The 17,809-nt window shown below is 46.8% G+C and overlaps 1 protein-coding gene across 1 annotated transcript in view; it reads right to left on the bottom strand.

Moving 5' to 3' along the window:
• Positions 1 to 17,809, bottom strand: part of LOC114605994 (uncharacterized) — a 31,256-nt gene that overhangs the window by 10,742 nt on the left and 2,705 nt on the right. The window contains exons 3-5 of the mRNA XM_077935475.1: positions 17,032 to 17,286; positions 15,060 to 16,000; positions 3,193 to 5,161 (exon numbers count right to left, since the gene is read on the bottom strand). Coding sequence (XP_077791601.1) covers positions 3,490 to 5,161; positions 15,060 to 15,877 — 2,490 coding nt within the window. The 5' untranslated portion in view covers positions 15,878 to 16,000; positions 17,032 to 17,286 and the 3' untranslated portion in view covers positions 3,193 to 3,489. The remainder of the gene's footprint in view (positions 1 to 3,192; positions 5,162 to 15,059; positions 16,001 to 17,031; positions 17,287 to 17,809) is intronic.

Here is a 17,809-nt window from a genome sequence, read left to right as displayed (position 1 = left end):
CTGGTGACCGGCGAGGTCAAGAGTGCTGATGAGAAACAAGCGGTCTGGGTGGTCGATTCGGGAGCATCTCGCCACATCGTAAATACAGATGAATTGTTTGTTTCCAAGAACTCAGCACAGCGTAGCCAGGTGGCTCTAGCAGACGGAAGTACTTCCGAAGTGATTTCGGGGGGTGCAGTTTTTGTTCCTTGTCTTCGTGAATGTCTGCAAAATGTACTTTGTGTGCCGTCATTAAGGAGCAATCTGATGTCTGTAGATTGTTTGCTAAAAGCTGGGTTTAAAGTGTATTTTGAAGGAGACAGTTGCATTATTAAGAAGGCTGGTGAGATTTTAGGCACTGCTAAGTCAGAGGGAGGCTTGTTTTGGCTTAAAGCAGGATCTCAAGTTGCAGCAGTAGTCAGTAAATCTCAGCCTGCAGTGAATAACAAAGCTATACATGACAACTGTGTGCACTTATTGCATAGGAAAATGGGGCATGCTTGCTGGAAAAGTGTACTAAAAATGTCTGAATTGGCTGATGGGGGTAATTTAAAGAGTTGTAACAAGTACCTTGATTGTAATGTTTGTAAAAAGGTTAAAACCCACAGAGTCTCTTACCCCAGAAGCGACAGAGTTAGTGAGTCACCGCTACAGCTGGTTCACATGGATGTAATTGGCCCATTTGCTGTAAGCAGGGGTGGATCGCGTTTTTCACTAACAATTGTGGATGACGCCACACGTTATTCTTGGGTTTTTCCCATGAAGAATAAGGGTGACGTGTTCACTAAGTTTAAAGGCTGGGTGGCATCTGTGGAAAGATTTCTGTCCATTAAACTCAAAAGGATTCAGACGGACAGAGGTGGCGAATTTATGTCAAATGCCTTTAAAGATTGGTTACAAAAGCGTGGCATTGGGCATAGAAAAACGAACGTTTTTCCCCCAGAGGAGAATGGCGTTGCAGAACGAAAAAACAGATCTTTACAAGATATGATGTTTGCCATGCTTGATGATGCTGATTTGCCCATGTCTTATTGGGGGGAGAGCATGCTCACCGCGTGTTATCTCCAAAACAGGCTCTTTCATCAAACAATAGGTACAACCCCATACTTTAAATTGTTTCAGAAAAAACCCAAAATTGACCATTTGCATGTGTTTGGATTGCAGAACCCAAGAGTTTTCAGGATGTGTTAAAGTTACCAAAAGAGGAGGCAGAGCGCTGGAAACAGGCAATGGAGGAAGAGATGTCCTCTCTGAATGAGCACAAGGTTTTTACACCAGTAGCAGCGCCTGAGGGGGCAAAGATTGTAGGCTGCAGGTGGGTGTACAAACTTAAACCTCTGGTGACAGGAGAGTACAAATACAAAGCTCGTTTAGTGGCTCAAGGATACTCTCAGAGGCCTGGAAAAGATTATGACGAGACTTTTTCCCCTACTGCTAAGGGAGACAGTGTAAGGCTGATTTTAACGCTTGGAGCAAAGAGAAAACTCCTGTTAAACCATTTTGACATCCAAACTGCATATTTACATGCATCAATATCAGAAGACCTGTATCTTGCCGAACCGCCTGGTTATGAGACAGGTTCCAATAGAGTGTTAAAATTAAACAAAGCTCTATATGGTCTCAAACAGGCTGCAAGATCTTGGAACAAATGTTTCCATGAGGCCTTAGTGTCATTTGGTTTCAAGCAGAGTACAGCTGACAATTGTGTTTATGTACGTGGTACAGGCAGTAATCAAGAGTTTTGTCTGATCTATGTAGATGATGTATTGTATGCCTGCAAAACAGATAAACAAACTAAAAGGTTTGCCAAGCAATTGTCTAGTAAGTTCAAAATGACGAGACTTAGGCCCGGTTAGGACATATCTAGGGTTGGAAGTGTGCTGGGCCCAAGATGGCAGCTGCCTAATTAGTCAGCAGAACAAAGTTAAACAACTACTGACTACATACAGGATGCAGGATTGCAAAGGGGCAGTGGTGCCTATGGATCCAGGTTTCATAAAAACACTTCATATAGATGAGAGTCCTGAATTTGAACATCCTGATGTATATCACTCTGTAATTGGAAGTTTATTGTATCTAGCACAGTGGTCCAGACCTGATATTAGCTATGCAGTAGGCATATTAAGTAGATTGGTCTCAAAACCTACACTAAATGCCTGGAAAGGGGTAAAACAAGTTCTGAGGTATCTCAAACAGACAATTGGCTATATGTTACAATTAAATTCTTCAGAGGATGAAATGTTGAGTTGCTTCTGTGATAGTGACTGGGGAAATTTGCCGGATAGAAAATCTGTCACAGGACTAGTCATAATGGTCGGTGGAGCTTTAATCAGCTGGCGGTCACGCAAGCAAGACGTTGTAAGTGTGTCTTCAACGGAATCAGAGTACGCCGCATTGAGTGAATTGTGCAACGAGGTGATTTATTTCAAGCATTTGTTAACAGATTTAAATGTAAATTGTGGAGAACCAGTACAAGTTTACATTGATAATCAAGCTTGTATAACATTAAGTAAAACAGAGGGTTTCAAATCACGTTCCAAACATATCTCTGTAAAATACCAAAATGTACGTTGCTGTGTACAAGACAATATAATCACCTGTACTTATGTATCAAGTGAAGAAAATGTAGCAGATGTGTTAACTAAACCATTGGCAAAGGTAAAGAACAAGCGAATGTGCAAGGGTTTAGGTTTGCTGGAAAAATGATCTTCTACATAGGTGTATTTGGTGTTAATTGTTCAGCAGAATCTGTGAGGGGGTGTTCAGTTTCAGTTTCAGTTTCTGTTAATTGGTTCTCGTGGGAAACTTGCAGATTCTGGCTTCTCACAATTAACTCAAGGTGGTGTCAATTTACTCTTGGCAGAAAGCCCAGGTCTGCTTGACCTAGAAACTACTCACTCTGATTGGTTAATGACCAGCACTCTGCTCTGTTATCAAGGGATTGCTAGCTCAGTTTGTGAGGTGTTGTTAGGAGTAGAAGTGCTGTGTATGGTTTTGAGAGAGAGAAAGAGAGGGTTTATTTTACTTTTACTTGTATGCAGAAACTCTGCTGGTTTTATTTTTCCTTTTAATAAATCCTGTAAATAGTTATTCTGAGTCTAGCTGACTTGTCATTACCGCCGCAACTAGCTTCCTCGCTGTGCAGGAAAACTCTGCTACGTTTGGGCTAAAGCCAATAGGGCTATGCCTGACACTCCAAAGTTCCATGAGAACCACTCTTAATACACTACACCACACTGGCTCTTAGATGTTCCTTAAACACTCCATTATAACTAAAGCACTTTCTGCAATCTTTCCCTTTAAACAGCTTCTCCTCTTTGAGGGTTGATGGGTTTGTAGGGTGTCAACTGTTAAAGTTCTTCCTGTCCATGAGTCTGTAGATGTAGGATTCCACTAGGACTGAACCTCTACCTACTTTCCTGATATTTATATGGTTTGTCTTTTGTGTGAGTTTGTTGACATAAATCAAGGCTTCCACTCTGACTGAAGCTCCTTCCACAGTCCATACATTTAAACATTTTCTGCCCTGTGTGTCTGCTGATGTGTTCTAAGATTTCCATTCTGACTGAAGTTCTTTCCACACTCCATACATTTAAAAGGTTTCTCTCCTGTGTGAGTCCGTTGATGTTGTCTAAGGTGTGCACTCTGACTGAAGTTCTTTCCACACTCGATACATTTATATGGTTTCTGCCCTGTATGAGTCCGTTGATGTATTCTAAGGTGTCCAATCCGAATGAAGCTCTTTCCGCACTCCATACATTTAAATGGTTTCTCCCCTGTATGAGTCCGTTGATGTATTCTAAGGTTTCCAATCTGAATGAAGCTCTTTCCACACTCCATACATTTAAATGGTTTCTCCCCTGTGTGAGTTCGTTGATGTGTTCTAAGGCTTCCACTATCACTAAAACTCTTTCCACACTCCATGCATTTAAATGGTTTCTCCCCTGTGTGAGTCAGTTGATGTTGTCTAAGGTTTGAATTGAAACTGAAGCTCTTTCCACACTCCATACATTTAAATGGTTTCTCTCCTGTGTGAGTACGTTGATGTTGTCTAAGGCCTGCATCGTAACTAAAGCTCTTTCCACACTCCATACATTTAAATGGTTTCTCTCCTGTGTGAGTCCGTTGATGTGATCTAAGGCTTCCACCATAACTAAAGCTTGTTCCACACACCATGCATTTAAATGGTTTCTCCCCTGTGTGAGTCCGTTGATGTGATCTAAGGCCTGCATCGTGACTGAAGCTCTTTCCACACTCCATACATGTATATGGTTTTTCCCCTGTATGAGTCCGTTGATGTATTCTAAGGTTTCCAATCTGAATGAAGCTCTTTCCACACTCCATACATCTAAATGGTTTCTCACCTGTGTGAGTTTGATTGTGTAAAGTTAGGTGCGCATTTTGACTAAAGCTCTTTCCACACTCCATGCATTTAAATGGTTTCTCCCCTGTGTGAGTCAGTTGATGTTGTCTAAGGTTTGAACTGAAACTGAAGCTCTTTCCACACTCCATACATTTAAATGGTTTCTCTCCTGTGTGAATATTTTGATGTTTTCTAAGGCTTCCACTATCACTAAAGCTCTTTCCACAAGCCATGCATTTAAATGGTTTCTCCCCTGTATGCGTCCGTTGATGTATTCTAAGGGTTCCACTATCACTAAAGCTCTTTCCACACTCCATGCATTTAAACGGTTTCTCCCCTGTATGTGTACGTTGATGTATTCTAAGGTTTCCAATCCGACTGAAGGTCTTTCCACACTCCATACATTCATATGGTTTCTCCCCTGTGTGAGTCCGTTGATGTGATCTAAGGACTGCATCATAACTGAAGCTCTTCCCACACTCCATACATTCATATGGTTTCTCCCCTGTGTGAGTCCGTTGATGTGATCTAAGGGTTGTATTGGAACTGAAGCTCTTTCCACACTCCACACATTTAAATGGTTTCTCCCCTGTGTGAGTTTGTTGATGTATTCTAAGTGTATCTCTTCGACGGAAACTCTTTCCACACTCCATACATTTAAAAGGTTTCTCCTCTTTGTGTGTCTGTGCATGTAACTTAAGGTGTGCCCTCTGACTGAAGTTCTTCCCACACTCCATACATTCATATGGTTTCTCCCCTGTGTGAGTCTTTTGGTGTAATTTAAGGTTTCCATTCTGACTGAAGCTCTTCCCACACTCCCTGCATTTGAATCCTTTCTTACCCATGGGAGTCCACTGATGTATTCTAGGTTTTTCACTATCAGTGAAACTCTTTCCACACTTCAAATCTTTAAAAGGTTTCTCTCCTGTGAGTTAGTTGATGTGAGCTATGTGTGCTCATTCAGTGAAGCATATTCCACATTTCGCACATTTCAATGTCTATTCCTAATGAAATGAAAGGTTCTCCGTCCCCCGGAATTCTGACGTTCTTCTGTAACACCTTCTTCAGAGTGGGCAGAGAGCAAGTCCTTTTTGGATTCTAAGGAAGAGAACAAAGGGAAAAGAACAAATCAATCACCATTAGCCCCTTCTATTATTTCAACATCTCCTACATTCCCCCTCTTCCTACCCATGTTCTCAATTTTTATGAAATAATAATAATAATGATGATAATTTATTATGTATACCCTGCCCATCTGGCTGGGCTTCCCCAGCCACTCTGGGCAGCTTCCAGAAAACCATTAAAATACTGTAATACATCAAACATTAAAAGCTTCCCTAAAAAGGGCTGCCTTCAGATGTCTTCTAAATGTCTGGTAGTTGTTGTTCTCTTTGACATCTGGTGGGAGGGCGTTCCACAGGGAGGGTGCCAATACCGAGAAGGCCCTCTGCCTGGTTCCCTGTAACTTTGCTTCTCGCAGTGAGGGAACCGCCAGAAGGCCCTCGGTGCTGGACCTCAGTGTCTAGGTAGAACGATGGGGGTGGAAATGCTCTTTCAGATATACTGGACAGAGGCTGTTTAGGGCATTAAAGGTCAGCACCAACACTTTGAATTGTGCTCGGAAACGTACTGGGAGCTAATGTAGGTCTTTCAAGACCGGTGTTATGTGGTCTTGGTGGCCGCTCCCAGTCCCCAGTCTAGCTGCTGCATTCTGGATTAGTTGTAGTTTCTGGGTCACCTTCAAAGGTAGCCCCACGTATAGGGCATTGAAGTCCAAGCGGGAGATAACCAGAGCATGCACCACTCTGGCAAGGCAGTCCACAGGCAGATAGGGTCTTAGCCTGCGTAGCAGATAGAGCTGGTAGACAGCTGTCCTGGACACAGAATTGACCTGCACCTCCATGGACAGCTGTGAGTCCAAAATGACTCCCAGGCTGCGCACCTGGTCCTTCAGGGGCACAGTTACCCCATTCAGGACCAGGAAATCCTCCACACCTGCCTGCCTCCTGTCCCCCAAAAGCAGTACTTCTATCTTGTCAGGATTCAACCTCAATCTGTTAGCCACCATCCATCCTCCAACCGCCTCCAGACACTCACATAGGACCTTCACTGCCTTCACTGGTTCTGATTTGAAAGAGAGGTAGAGCTGGGTATCATCCGCATATGGATGAACACCCAGCCCAAACCCCCTGATGATCTCTCCCAGCAACTTCATGTAGATGTTGAAAAGCATGGGGGAGAGTACAGAACCCTGAGGCACCCACAAGTGAGAGCCCAGTGGTCTGAACACTCATCCCCCAACACCATTTTCTGGACACGGCCCAGGAGAAAGGAGCGGAACCACTGTATGATAGTGCCCCCAGCTCCCATCCCCTCAAGACGGTCCAGAAGGATGTTATGCTCAATGGTATCAAACGCCGCTGAGAGATCCAGCAGAACTAGGAAACCTTTGTCACTAGCCCACCAGAGATCATCAACCAGTGCGACCAAGGCAGTTTCAGTCCCATGATGAGGCCCGAATCCCAACTGGAAGGGATCCAAATGGTCCGCTTCTTCCAGGCGTGCCTGGAGTTGTTCAGCAACTACTCGCTCAATCACCTTGCCCAAGAATGGAAGATATGAGACTCAGTGATAGTTGGGCATCGTGGCCACATCTAAAAATGGTTTTTTAAGAAGCGGTTTAATAACTGCCTCTTTCAGCGGGTCTGGAAAGGCTCCCTCATGGAGGGAAGCATTCACCACGCCACGAAGCCCATCGCCCAGCCCTTCCTGGCTAGCTTTTATCAGCCAGGATGGGCAAGGATCAAGGAGACAAGTGGTTGGTTTCACTCGTCCAAGCAGTCTGTCCACATCCTCGAGGGTAACAGGTTGGAATTGATCCCACACACCTTGACTAGACAGACTCTAGCACTGTCCCGCCCCGGCCCTGATGCCATGGTGGAGTCTACCTAAGCGACTTGAGCGACCTGAGTGAATCTGAGCGACTTTATCTGTAAAAAACTTTGCAAAATCATTGCAGGAGATCATGTGGGCTGCACTAAGCCCTGATGAAGCAGGTGGTTCTGCTAAATTGAGAACCACCTGAAAAAGTCTCCTGCTGCTGTTTTCTGCAGATGCAATAGAGGCGGTGAAGAAAGTAGTTTTCGCCGTCACTACCGCCACTTGGTAGGCTCAACATTCAGCTCTAACCCGTGTCTGGTCAGCTTCAGAATGGGTCATCCGCCACTGGTGCTCTAGCCGTCTCAACGATTGTTCCATTGCCCTCAGATCCGTGGAAAACCATGGGGCTGTTCGGGCTCCATGCAATCAGAGAGGGTGCTTCGGAGCCAGTCAATAGACCTGGTTGACTCCACATTCCAGCGGGCCACCAGGGAATCAGCTGAAAGGCCATCAACATGGGATAAAGCATCCCCTACCACTCTCTGGAAACCATTTGGATCCATTATATGGTGGGAGCAGATCATCCAAATCGGTCCCACCTCCCTGCAGAGGGGAAGGGTCGCGGAGAAGTCCAGTTGCACCAGGAAGTGATCTGACCATGGCACTTCTTTTGTTTTGCTTTTACTTAGTGTCAGATCATGAACATCCATAGAGGTAAACACCAGGTCCAAGGCATGTCTGCGGCTATGGGTTGGGCCAGACTTATTCAGGGACAGCCCCATGGAGGCCATGTTTTCCACGAAGTCCCGAGCGGCCCCTTGTAAGGTGGTGTCGGCATGGATGTTAAAATCCCCTAGGACAACCAAACTAGGTGTCTCCAGGAGAACATCCACCATGACCTGAAGCAGCTCGGGCAGGGAATCCTTGGTGAAGCGGGGGGGGGGGGGTCAGTACACCAAAAGGAATCCTGTACTGCCCCTATTGCCCAACTTCCAGAACATGCACTCAGAAAACTGGGTCTTCTCAATAGGATGCCTGGTGCAAACTAATGACTTCCAAAAAACCCCTGCAAACCCCTCTCCCCGCCCACATGACCTGGGTTGCTGTGTGTAAGAGAAACCTGGCAGACAAGCAGCGGCAAGGACAGGCCCATCTGCTTCATCCAACCAAGCCTCTGTTACACATGCCAGGTCAAGTCCTCCATCCACAATCAAGTCATGGATCACAATGCTTTTATGGATCATTGACCTGGCATTGCACAGCAGCACCTTCAGGTTGTGTGGGTATCCCTTTGCTGATTCCAGTATCCCATCTGGTCAAGACCAGACCTGGAGGCAGGGATAGTCCTCAAACAATGACTAAGCCCGCTTCCTCGGTAATGACGTGGTCTGGTCTTAGCATAACTCCTCCTCCTACCCGTGATCACTGAGATCGGTTGTCCCAGTACACACACACACACACACACACACACACACCCCATGGAACTTGCCTCAGCCATTTTGTTTGATGGGACCCACTCCCAGGCAGCCCTGACCCCTCCCCTTAAAATCAAATTAAAACCTATACAACAAACTAACAAAATAAAACAAACCAAAAAAAGAGAATGTTACAAACACACCATAATTAAATTAAATTAAACAAATTCCCGCGCCCAACTAAACACCCACCCCACCCCCTCTTACGCACAGCAAATGAAAAAGCAATGTCATCAAATGATAGTAATGCAGCAGCAACCTTTCATAATCCTCAATCATCGTTAATAGCACAGCATGATCTTGGAATACAGCCTTTTCAAATCAATTGTTTCCTCACAGGAAAGGCAGCTGCTCTCTGTCCATGAACAGGCCCTCTCTTTCTCTGGTCCATCATTCCTTTGGACATTCCCCATCCTCTGCATCATAAAGACACTGAGGTCCAGCTTTGAGGGCCTTCTGGCGGTTCCCTCATTGTGAGAAATGAGGTTACAGGGAACCAGACAGAGGGCCTTCTCGGTAGTGGCGCCCACCCTGTGGAACACCCTCCCTTCAGATGTGAAGGAAATAAGCAGCTATCTTATCTTTAAAAGACATCTGAAGGCAGCCCTGTTCAGGGAAGTTTTTAATATTTAACGCTGTACTGTTTTAAACATTTGATTGGGAGCTGCCCAGAGTGGCTGGGGAAACTCAGCCAGATGGGCGGGGTATAAATAATAAATTATTATGATTATATTATTATAATCCTCCATCCAGCCCTGTTTCAACCTCTAGATCTTCATGAGTCACCTTCACAGTCCCAATGGCCTCAAGAGGTCCAAGTGGACCATTTTGGGAGACCCAGGTCTAAGTCTGGTCCCACTTCCTATTCTGCTATTCTCTACTCTTCTTGTGTCTTTCTTACTTGAGTGCTGTTTTGCTATGCTGTGTTAGGGTTTTACTGTAAATTCAGTTATTGGATTGTTATGATTCTTTGCCTTCAATACTAAATTTATCCGCTGAATGGATTTTTTTGCTGCCTCTGAGTGTTTTTTTCTACTCTGCTAACTATATGTCGGACTTGGAGATCATTATGGAAGAACAAGATCTGCGACCTAAAGCCTTCAACCGCCTTGGCCCTGTAGACCTGAAGGAGCGTCCCCCCCTCCACATCCTTCACTCTGAACTCTGAGGTCCTCCTCTGAGGGTCTTCTGCTGGCCCCTCTCTGTGATAAGTGAGGTTACAGGGAACCAGGCAGAGGGCCTTCTCGGTGGTGGTGCCCACCCTGTGGAACGCCCTCCCTTCAGAGGTCAAGGAAATGAACAACTATCTGACATTTAGAAGATAGCAGAAGGTAGACCTGTATCTGGAGGTTTTTAATGTGTGATGTTTTACTGTCTTTTATGTGTACTGGAAGCTGGCCAGAGTGGCTGGGGAAACCCAACCAGATGGGCGGGGTATAAATAGTAAAATTATTATTATTATCTTGTGGGGTTTTTTGTAGTTATTTTGGAATTTGTACTGCAATATCAGCTCATGAAATGTTATGGGTGGAGACAATCACAGGGTTGCTGTGTAAAATATAATCCCACCCACGACTTCTCATTTACATACAGTCTGTAAATTTGGGAAGGTCACACACCTCACCTGTGCTAATACTGGCAGTCTTTGGCCTGCACAGGCACACCCGGTGTGTAGAGCCTCCAGCCACAGGCACTGTCTATCAAGAAAATGGGTCCTTTGACTAGGAAGATTCATGCAGTCATTGTCATCGGAGGATGATGGGTTGTATCTCAGCTTGTCAGTCACTCTTGACACTGCCTACAAAGAATAAGAGGAACAGAAATGCTTTTGAGGTGCAGCTTCTATATCAATCCTGAGAGCCATTCCATGGACTCTGCACCCCTATTTCTGATGACAGGTGTACATTATCCTCATACACAGTGGAAAAGATAATAAAGATGGAAGCCTGAGAGAGAGGAAAAGGTTTCTGGCTGCTTCCTGGGTGGGATTGCGGAAACAAAGAGCCGCTTCTGAGAAGGCCTCCCCCCTCCCCTCTTGGAATTTCCTCTCCTCTCCAGGGGACCAGTGGTTGGACTGGGCAGAATCGCTGCGTCTGGACAGGGCAGGGGATTATGGGGAGGGAAGAGGGTGGAGATTGCAGGAAGGGAGGGGTGGGGGGACTAGACCCCACTTTCCAGGGATCCCTGTCTGCTCGCCTTGAAGGAGAGTGGATTCCTGGGCGGGAGAGAGAAGCCAAGGCGGCCCCTCCGGAGATTCATCGTGGGCGTCAGGATGGAGATGTCTCCCCAAAGACTGGTCTTCCTCTCCCCCCACATTGCTGCGCTTCCTTGCCCCGGGTATGCTCCCCTCCCTCCTCCTCCTCCCTTCTCCCCCCACTTCCATGACCCCCTCGCTTTCTCCCGGAGTCTCCCCTGCATCCAGACGCCCCCTTGGCTCACCCTTCGGCATGCGCGACCCATCTCTCCATCCGGAGGGGCCCCCCAAGACGAGCCGGGGAGGGACAGGGGGTCTCTATCCAGGCGCCTCCCGCACCCCTTAACCCTTTCCTGACCCGCTTCTCTCCGCCCCCCAGGGATGCCTGCGCGGGGGAAACGGGGCCAGGGAGTCCTCGTGGGTGGGCGCCCCATGTCCGCCCCTTCGCAGCATGGGATCCAGGCCCCACGGAAGGCGCTTGGGGGAGCTGGAGGGGTCTCTGGTTCCTTTTCTCCAGCCTCCCCCCCCCCGTGACCCCTTTACCTCTTTGTCCTCGCTCCCGATTTACCTGCCGCCCCTCCTCCCTTTCCGAAAGCGCGCGGCCCTAGAGCTAGGGGGTAGAGCAGGAATCCGGAGTGGAAGCTCCACTTCCGAGAGAAGCAGGCAGTTGGGGGGGGGGGCTCACACTCCCCATTCCCGGAACAGAAGCAGGATTGGAGGAGGAGGAGGAACAATGTATTGGGGGAGGGATTTGGGATGGTGGGGGCGGGGTGAGAGGAGGATGTGCCGGGAGGGGAGGGAAAGGATTGAGGTGGGGAGAAGGTTTCCTCCCTCCCCTCTTCCTTCTGGATCAGGAGAGGGGGAGGGGCTGATCCCGGAGATCCAGCTGCAAAGAGGGGTCCCCCCCCACAAGTGCAAGATCCTCCCCCACCCCACGAGCTTAGATCCCTCCGTGTTTTAGGTATTGGTGCTGTTCAAACCAGGAATGGAGGGGGGCAGCTAAATGACTCCAAAATAAGACAATACAAAAAAAAAAAAAATCCCCCAAATCCCAGCTCTGACTTAGTCCAGGACAAGGACCGTGGACACAGGCCCCGTCCAGGCACAACAGCCAAGCGAATTCCAAAATCTGAGGGCTCCTTTGGACAAGAAACAAGGAGACCAGCCAGGAAGAGCAGAGCAAAAGAGCAGCCAGTAGGTCTTGATTGAAGACTGTCGCCACAGGACTCCCACCTGTCACCAGGTGGAACAAGATGGAAGCCCCCAACAAAAGAAGACCCCAACTTTTATTAACTGCTAATCCCCCATGCTACACCCCCAAGACTACATCATGACTACATCATTGACACATCACACAGAGGAGGGGTTCGGGGAGAAGAAGAGTTTGGATTTGATATCCCACTTTATCACTCCCCTTCAGGAGTCTCAAAGCGGCTAACGTTCTCCTTTCCCTTCCTCCCCCACAACAAACACTCTGTGAGGTGAGTGAGGCTGAGAGACTTCTCTGAAGGAGGAGTTGTGGTGGTAACCTGAGGGTCTTCTCACCTGTCCGGTTCCTCCTTTCCCCTCCCCATGATTACATTCCTGAGGACAAAGGGGAGTTCACTGTTTCCTGCCCCCAGAGGGAAGGGCTGGTCACTGTCCTGTGTTTCAGTCCATACTGAATCCACTTCCATATGCAGGTCCTTTGTGAGTGGAATGATCTTCTGTCCAGGACCATCAAGGTTGGAATGCCAACTGGGTAGGGCTCTCTGGGACATGTTGGCTGCCTTGTGTCACGTCTCCCCCCTTTGATAGTCCTTCCCTCATGGTGTAAAATAAAAGTTGAACGGTGCAGATCCGATGTACCGCTGATTTTGTATGAATTTATAACAGAAGCATTGCGTATGTCGTGTGTGAGTGTCATGTTTGTACAAACTGAATGATTGAGGGGAGGGTTTCCTGCCACACATGAATCCCAATCCCAAAGAAGGGCAGTGCCAAAGAATGCGCCAATTACCGCACAATTGCGCTCATTTCACAGGCTAGCAAGGTTATGCTTAAGATGCTACAAGGCAGGCTTAAGCAGTATGTGGACCGAGAACACCCAGAAGTGCAAGCTGGATTTCGAAGGGACAGAAGTACAACAGACCAAACTGCAAACATGCGCTGGATTATGGAGACTACAGAACATCCTTTGTCTGTGTTGACCACAGCAAACTATGGCGAGTTCTTAAAGAAATGGGAGTGCCTGATCACCTCATCTGTCTCCTGAGAAATCTCTATGTGGAACAAGAAGGAGAACGGTATACAGTGGTGCCCCGCAAGACGAATGCCTCGCAAGACGGAAAACCCGCTAGACGAAAGGGTTTTCCGTTTTGGAGGTGCTTCGCAAAACGAATTTCCTATGGGCTTGCTTCGCAAGACGAAAATGTCTTGCGAGTTCCTGCAGGATTTTTTCCCTTTCCCCCCTTTTTCCCAAGCCGCTAAGCCACTTATCAGCTGATCCACTAAGCCGCTTAACAGCTGATCCGCTAAGCCGCTAATCAGCTGATCCGCTAAACCCGCTAATGGGCTTGCTTCGCAAGACGAAAAAACCGCAAGACAAAGAGACTCGCGGAACGGATTCTTTTCGTCTTGCGAGGCACCACTGTATTGTCTCCCTGCTTATTTCACATAAATGCAGAATTCATCATGTGAAAGGCTGGGCTGGATGAATCCTGTAATAAAAAATTTAAGGTCTTTTATCCAAACCAATCCTGCCTCCGCATGATAGAATTGCAAATCTGGCAATGCAAAACCTCCTCTCTCCTTTTGATCTGTTAATAACTAGTGTTTAATTATCGCTTTCTTTCCACTCCATATAAATCTAGATATTTCCCTTTTCCACGCCTTAAAACAATTCATTCCTCCTAAAATGGGCATTGTTTGGAATAAGAAAATCATTCTGGGGAGGATTCATTACATGAATCCATGGGCTGGTCGCAGCAGGAGGGGGAGTCTCCCTGGACGCTTCAGCATCCGGCCTCCTCTGGGTCTCCTGGCCCCCCTCCTCTCCTCCCTCTGAGCCTGAACTGCTCTCTGCCCCAGACTCTTCCCGCTCACCAAACCCTGTTTCCTCCTCAGCTTGCAACATCTCCCCTTCCGGTCTGCTCCATTTTCTCCTTCTTTCAGCTCATCCAACCACCAGTACCCAGGATCTGAGCCTTTTTCCCTTGTTGGTCCCCCAGCTGGTGCCTCCCCCCCCCCCTCACCAGCCAGTCCATGACAACAACAGCAGCCACAGCACTGTGGTCCTCTGGTAGGAAAACTCCTGAGAAGCATGATTGAAGCAAAACTTCTGGGACCATCTTCCTCAAACCCCAGAATGAGCAGGAGCTCTGGGGTTGCCCCATGGGGTTCATGAGTGAAGATGCCCCCCCAGGAGATTTCCCTGGTACCTGCAGCCCCTCCTTTCCCCTCTTGAAATTAGGCTTTGGGGGGGGGAATCTCCCATTCAATTTCAATATTTCAAGTTTTCTTCAGAACGCGCAGGGCAGGAGGCAGCGATGAAGTTCTGGTGAAGAAGCAGTGCTGGGAGATCATGCAGTGGGGGGGTGACAGAGTTTGGTGCAAAAACCAAAGGTACTTTCATCTAAAATTATACTCACCATTGTGAGATGTTGCCTTCATTATTTCATTATTATAGTTTTACATATAAACACCAGAACTTCACATATACCTCATGCTTTTAGGAATGCTTTCCTGCTTACTTCATTTCTGTGAAGAAAATAGTGGACTCTGAGAGGAAGACGTTCCACACTCCATACATCTTAATGGGTTCTCCCATGTGAGAGTCCCTAGATGTTCCTTAAATACTCCATTACTCCATTATAAATAAAGCACTTTTTGCAATCTTTTTATTTAAACTGCTTCTCCTCTTTGAGTTTGTGATGGTTTGAAGGGTTTCAACTCTTACAAGTTCTTCCTGTCTGTGAGTCTGTTGATTTTGAACTTCCACTAAGAGCGAACCTCTATCTACTTTCCTGATATTTATATGGTTTATATTTTATGTGAGTTTGTTGACAGAAATCAAGGGTTTCTCTCTGACTGAAGCTCTTTCTACAGTCCATACCTTTAAATGGTTTATCCCGTGTGAGTCTGTTGATGTTGTCTAAGGTGTCCATTAACCCTAAAGCTCTTCCCACACTCCATACATTTATATGGTTTCTCCCCTGTGTGAGTCCGTTGATGATTTCTAAGGTCTCCACTCTGACTGAAGCCCTTTCCACACTCCATGCATTTAAATGGTTTCATCCCTGTGTGAGACCGTTGATGTTTTTTAAGGTTTCCATTATCACTAAATCTCTTTCCACAATCAATACATTTATATGGTTTTTCCCCTGTGTGAATCCGTTCATGATTTCTAAGGTTTCCATTATCACTAAAGCTCTTTCCACACTCCATGCATTTAAATGGTTTCTCCCCTGTATGAGTCCGTTGATGATTTCTAAGGTTTCCACTCTGATTGAAGCTCTTTCCACACTCCATGCATTTAAATGGTTTCTCCCCTGTATGAGTCCGTTGATGTGATCTAAGGCTTCCATTCTGACTGAAAACCTTTCCACACTCCATACATTCATATGGTTTCTCCCCTGTGTGAGTCCGTTCATGTGATCTCAGCTTTCCACTATCACTAAAGCTCTTTTCACACTCCATACATTTAAATGGTTTCTCCCCGGTGTGAGTCCGTTGATGTCTTCTTAGGGTTCCACTATCACTAAAGCTCTTTCCACACTCCATACATTTATATGGTTTCTCCCCTGTGTGAGTCCGTTGATGTATATTGAGGTGTCCACTATGACAGAAGTTCTTCCCACACTCCCTGCACTTAAAACGTTTTCTCTCTCTGTGAGTCCGCTGGTGTGTTCTAAGTGTTGCATTGAAAGAGAAGCTCTTTCCGCACTCCATACCTTTAAATGGGTTCTGTCCTTTTTGTGTTCGTTGATGTGAACTATGTGTGCTCATTCAGTGAAGCATATTCCACATTTCACACATTTTAATGGCTATTCCTAATGAAACGAAAGGTCCCCTGTCCCCTGCAATTCTGTCTTCTCCATCACCTTTTTCAGAGTGGGCAGAAAGGAAATCCTGTTTGGGTTTCAAGAAAGAGAACACAGGGGGGAAAAGGACACATCAACTGCCATTAGCACCTTCTCTTATTTCAACATCTCCTACATTCTCCCATGTCCTCCCCATGTTCCCAATTTTTAGGAAATGAAAATGCTATGATGTCAAATGATAGTAATGCATCAGCAACCTTTCATAATCCTCAATCATCTTTAATAACACAGTATGATCTTGTAATACCGTTGTCCCCTGAGAATGCCTTTCAAATCAAGTGGTTGCCCCCGTTTCCACCTCTAGATCTTCATGAATCACCTGCACAGTCCCACTGCCCTCAGGAGGTCCATATGGACCATTTTGGGAGACCCAGGTCTACATCTCTTCCATGGACTGTGGTCTGGGTCAATCAGAGAACTAGTGACAAGGCTTGGTGCTTGGGGTCAGCTGAATGGGTGTTCAAGGGACGCTCCTGTTCTTGGAGATGGATCTCTGTCTACATGCCTCACATTGCATGGAGAGAGCAGGAAAAGCAGAAGGAAAGCAGATGGCACATGGGAATCCCAGATGGAAACACCCACTCCAATGGTTCTTTATAATGATGATGTGCTGCCTGATCCTCTGCTTGTCTTCTGACAGAGGACTATCCTAATCTGGCACTGAAAAGCAGGATATTCAAGGCAAGGAGATAACTGTTCTTCATGGTAGGTAGCCATTTTGGTCTGACACAGTTGAAGTAAAAAATTAACAAAAATAGTCCAGTAGCACCTTAGGGACCAACTAAGTTTGTTCTAGGTATAAGCTTTCGTGTGCATGCACACTTCTTCATATAGTGATGGGTAGTGGGAGATGGTAGTAGGAGTACCCTTCTGAGAAAAACCCCACCCCACCCTCCCACGATATACAAGGGTCTGGTGACATCTGTGTCACTGTATCTGAAGAAGTGTGCATGCACACGAAAGCTTATACTCAGGACAATCTTAGTTGGTCTCTAAGGTGCTACTGGACTATTTTTTAATTTTTTATTCCAACTGTGTCAGACCAACACGGCTACCTACCTGAATCTAGATGTCATGGGGTGTTGGGAACAGTAGTTCCTTTGGTGGGGGACATGTCCTGCACCTTCTGGGGTCATTTTTCCACCCTTGGTCCCCACCCTGCACTCAGCTCTCACCTGTGGCTTCCAGAAGCTGTCAGCATGCAACAGGGGTTCAAGCAACGGCTTCAACCGGCCGGCTAAACCAGGTGAGGAAAGCTGATGGGTCTCAAATCCTTGGGGGGCTGGGGAATTCTGCTGCACCTGAAGTCAAGTCCTGGTGGATGGAGAGGAGGAGAACAACCGTGAATCCCACAGTCCAGAAGGCAGATTCTGCCCGTGCGGAAGAGGAAAGTGAAGGGCAGAGGGGGCACGTCCACCTGGAGGCTTGTTATCTAGTCCCAGGGTTACTCTCAATAGCCTCGGCCCTGTGGACCTGAAGGCGCATCTTCACCCCTGATACGGAAGGAACAGGGGGGGGGGTACCCATCCTTCCCCACCGCTCCCTGAAGGGGTTCGAGGCCGGCTGGGCACTGCAGGGGCCCCCGCACCATTGCATAGGCACCACACTGTACCCCTGCCTTGTAAATAAAGGGCTCTCTTTCCTGTCTTCATGCGGGCGGAATAAGCCCCATCTTTCCTATGCCTTTCTCCCACCCTATTCCTAACGTGAGTGTATCCATTCTTGCTACAATGTGTCCATTTTGTTTCGCTTTTGATCACCAATACGGAATAGGTCAAAAAGCATAGAAAACCTTTGGAAATTGATATAAAATCAACCATAACTCCGATTTCCTAGC

Source organism: Podarcis muralis, chromosome 10 (assembly GCF_964188315.1).
Source record: "Podarcis muralis chromosome 10, rPodMur119.hap1.1, whole genome shotgun sequence".
Taxonomy (NCBI): Eukaryota; Metazoa; Chordata; class Lepidosauria; order Squamata; family Lacertidae; genus Podarcis; species Podarcis muralis.
Note: the sequence above shows the minus strand (reverse complement) of the source record. Positions and strands in the feature narration are given on the sequence as shown.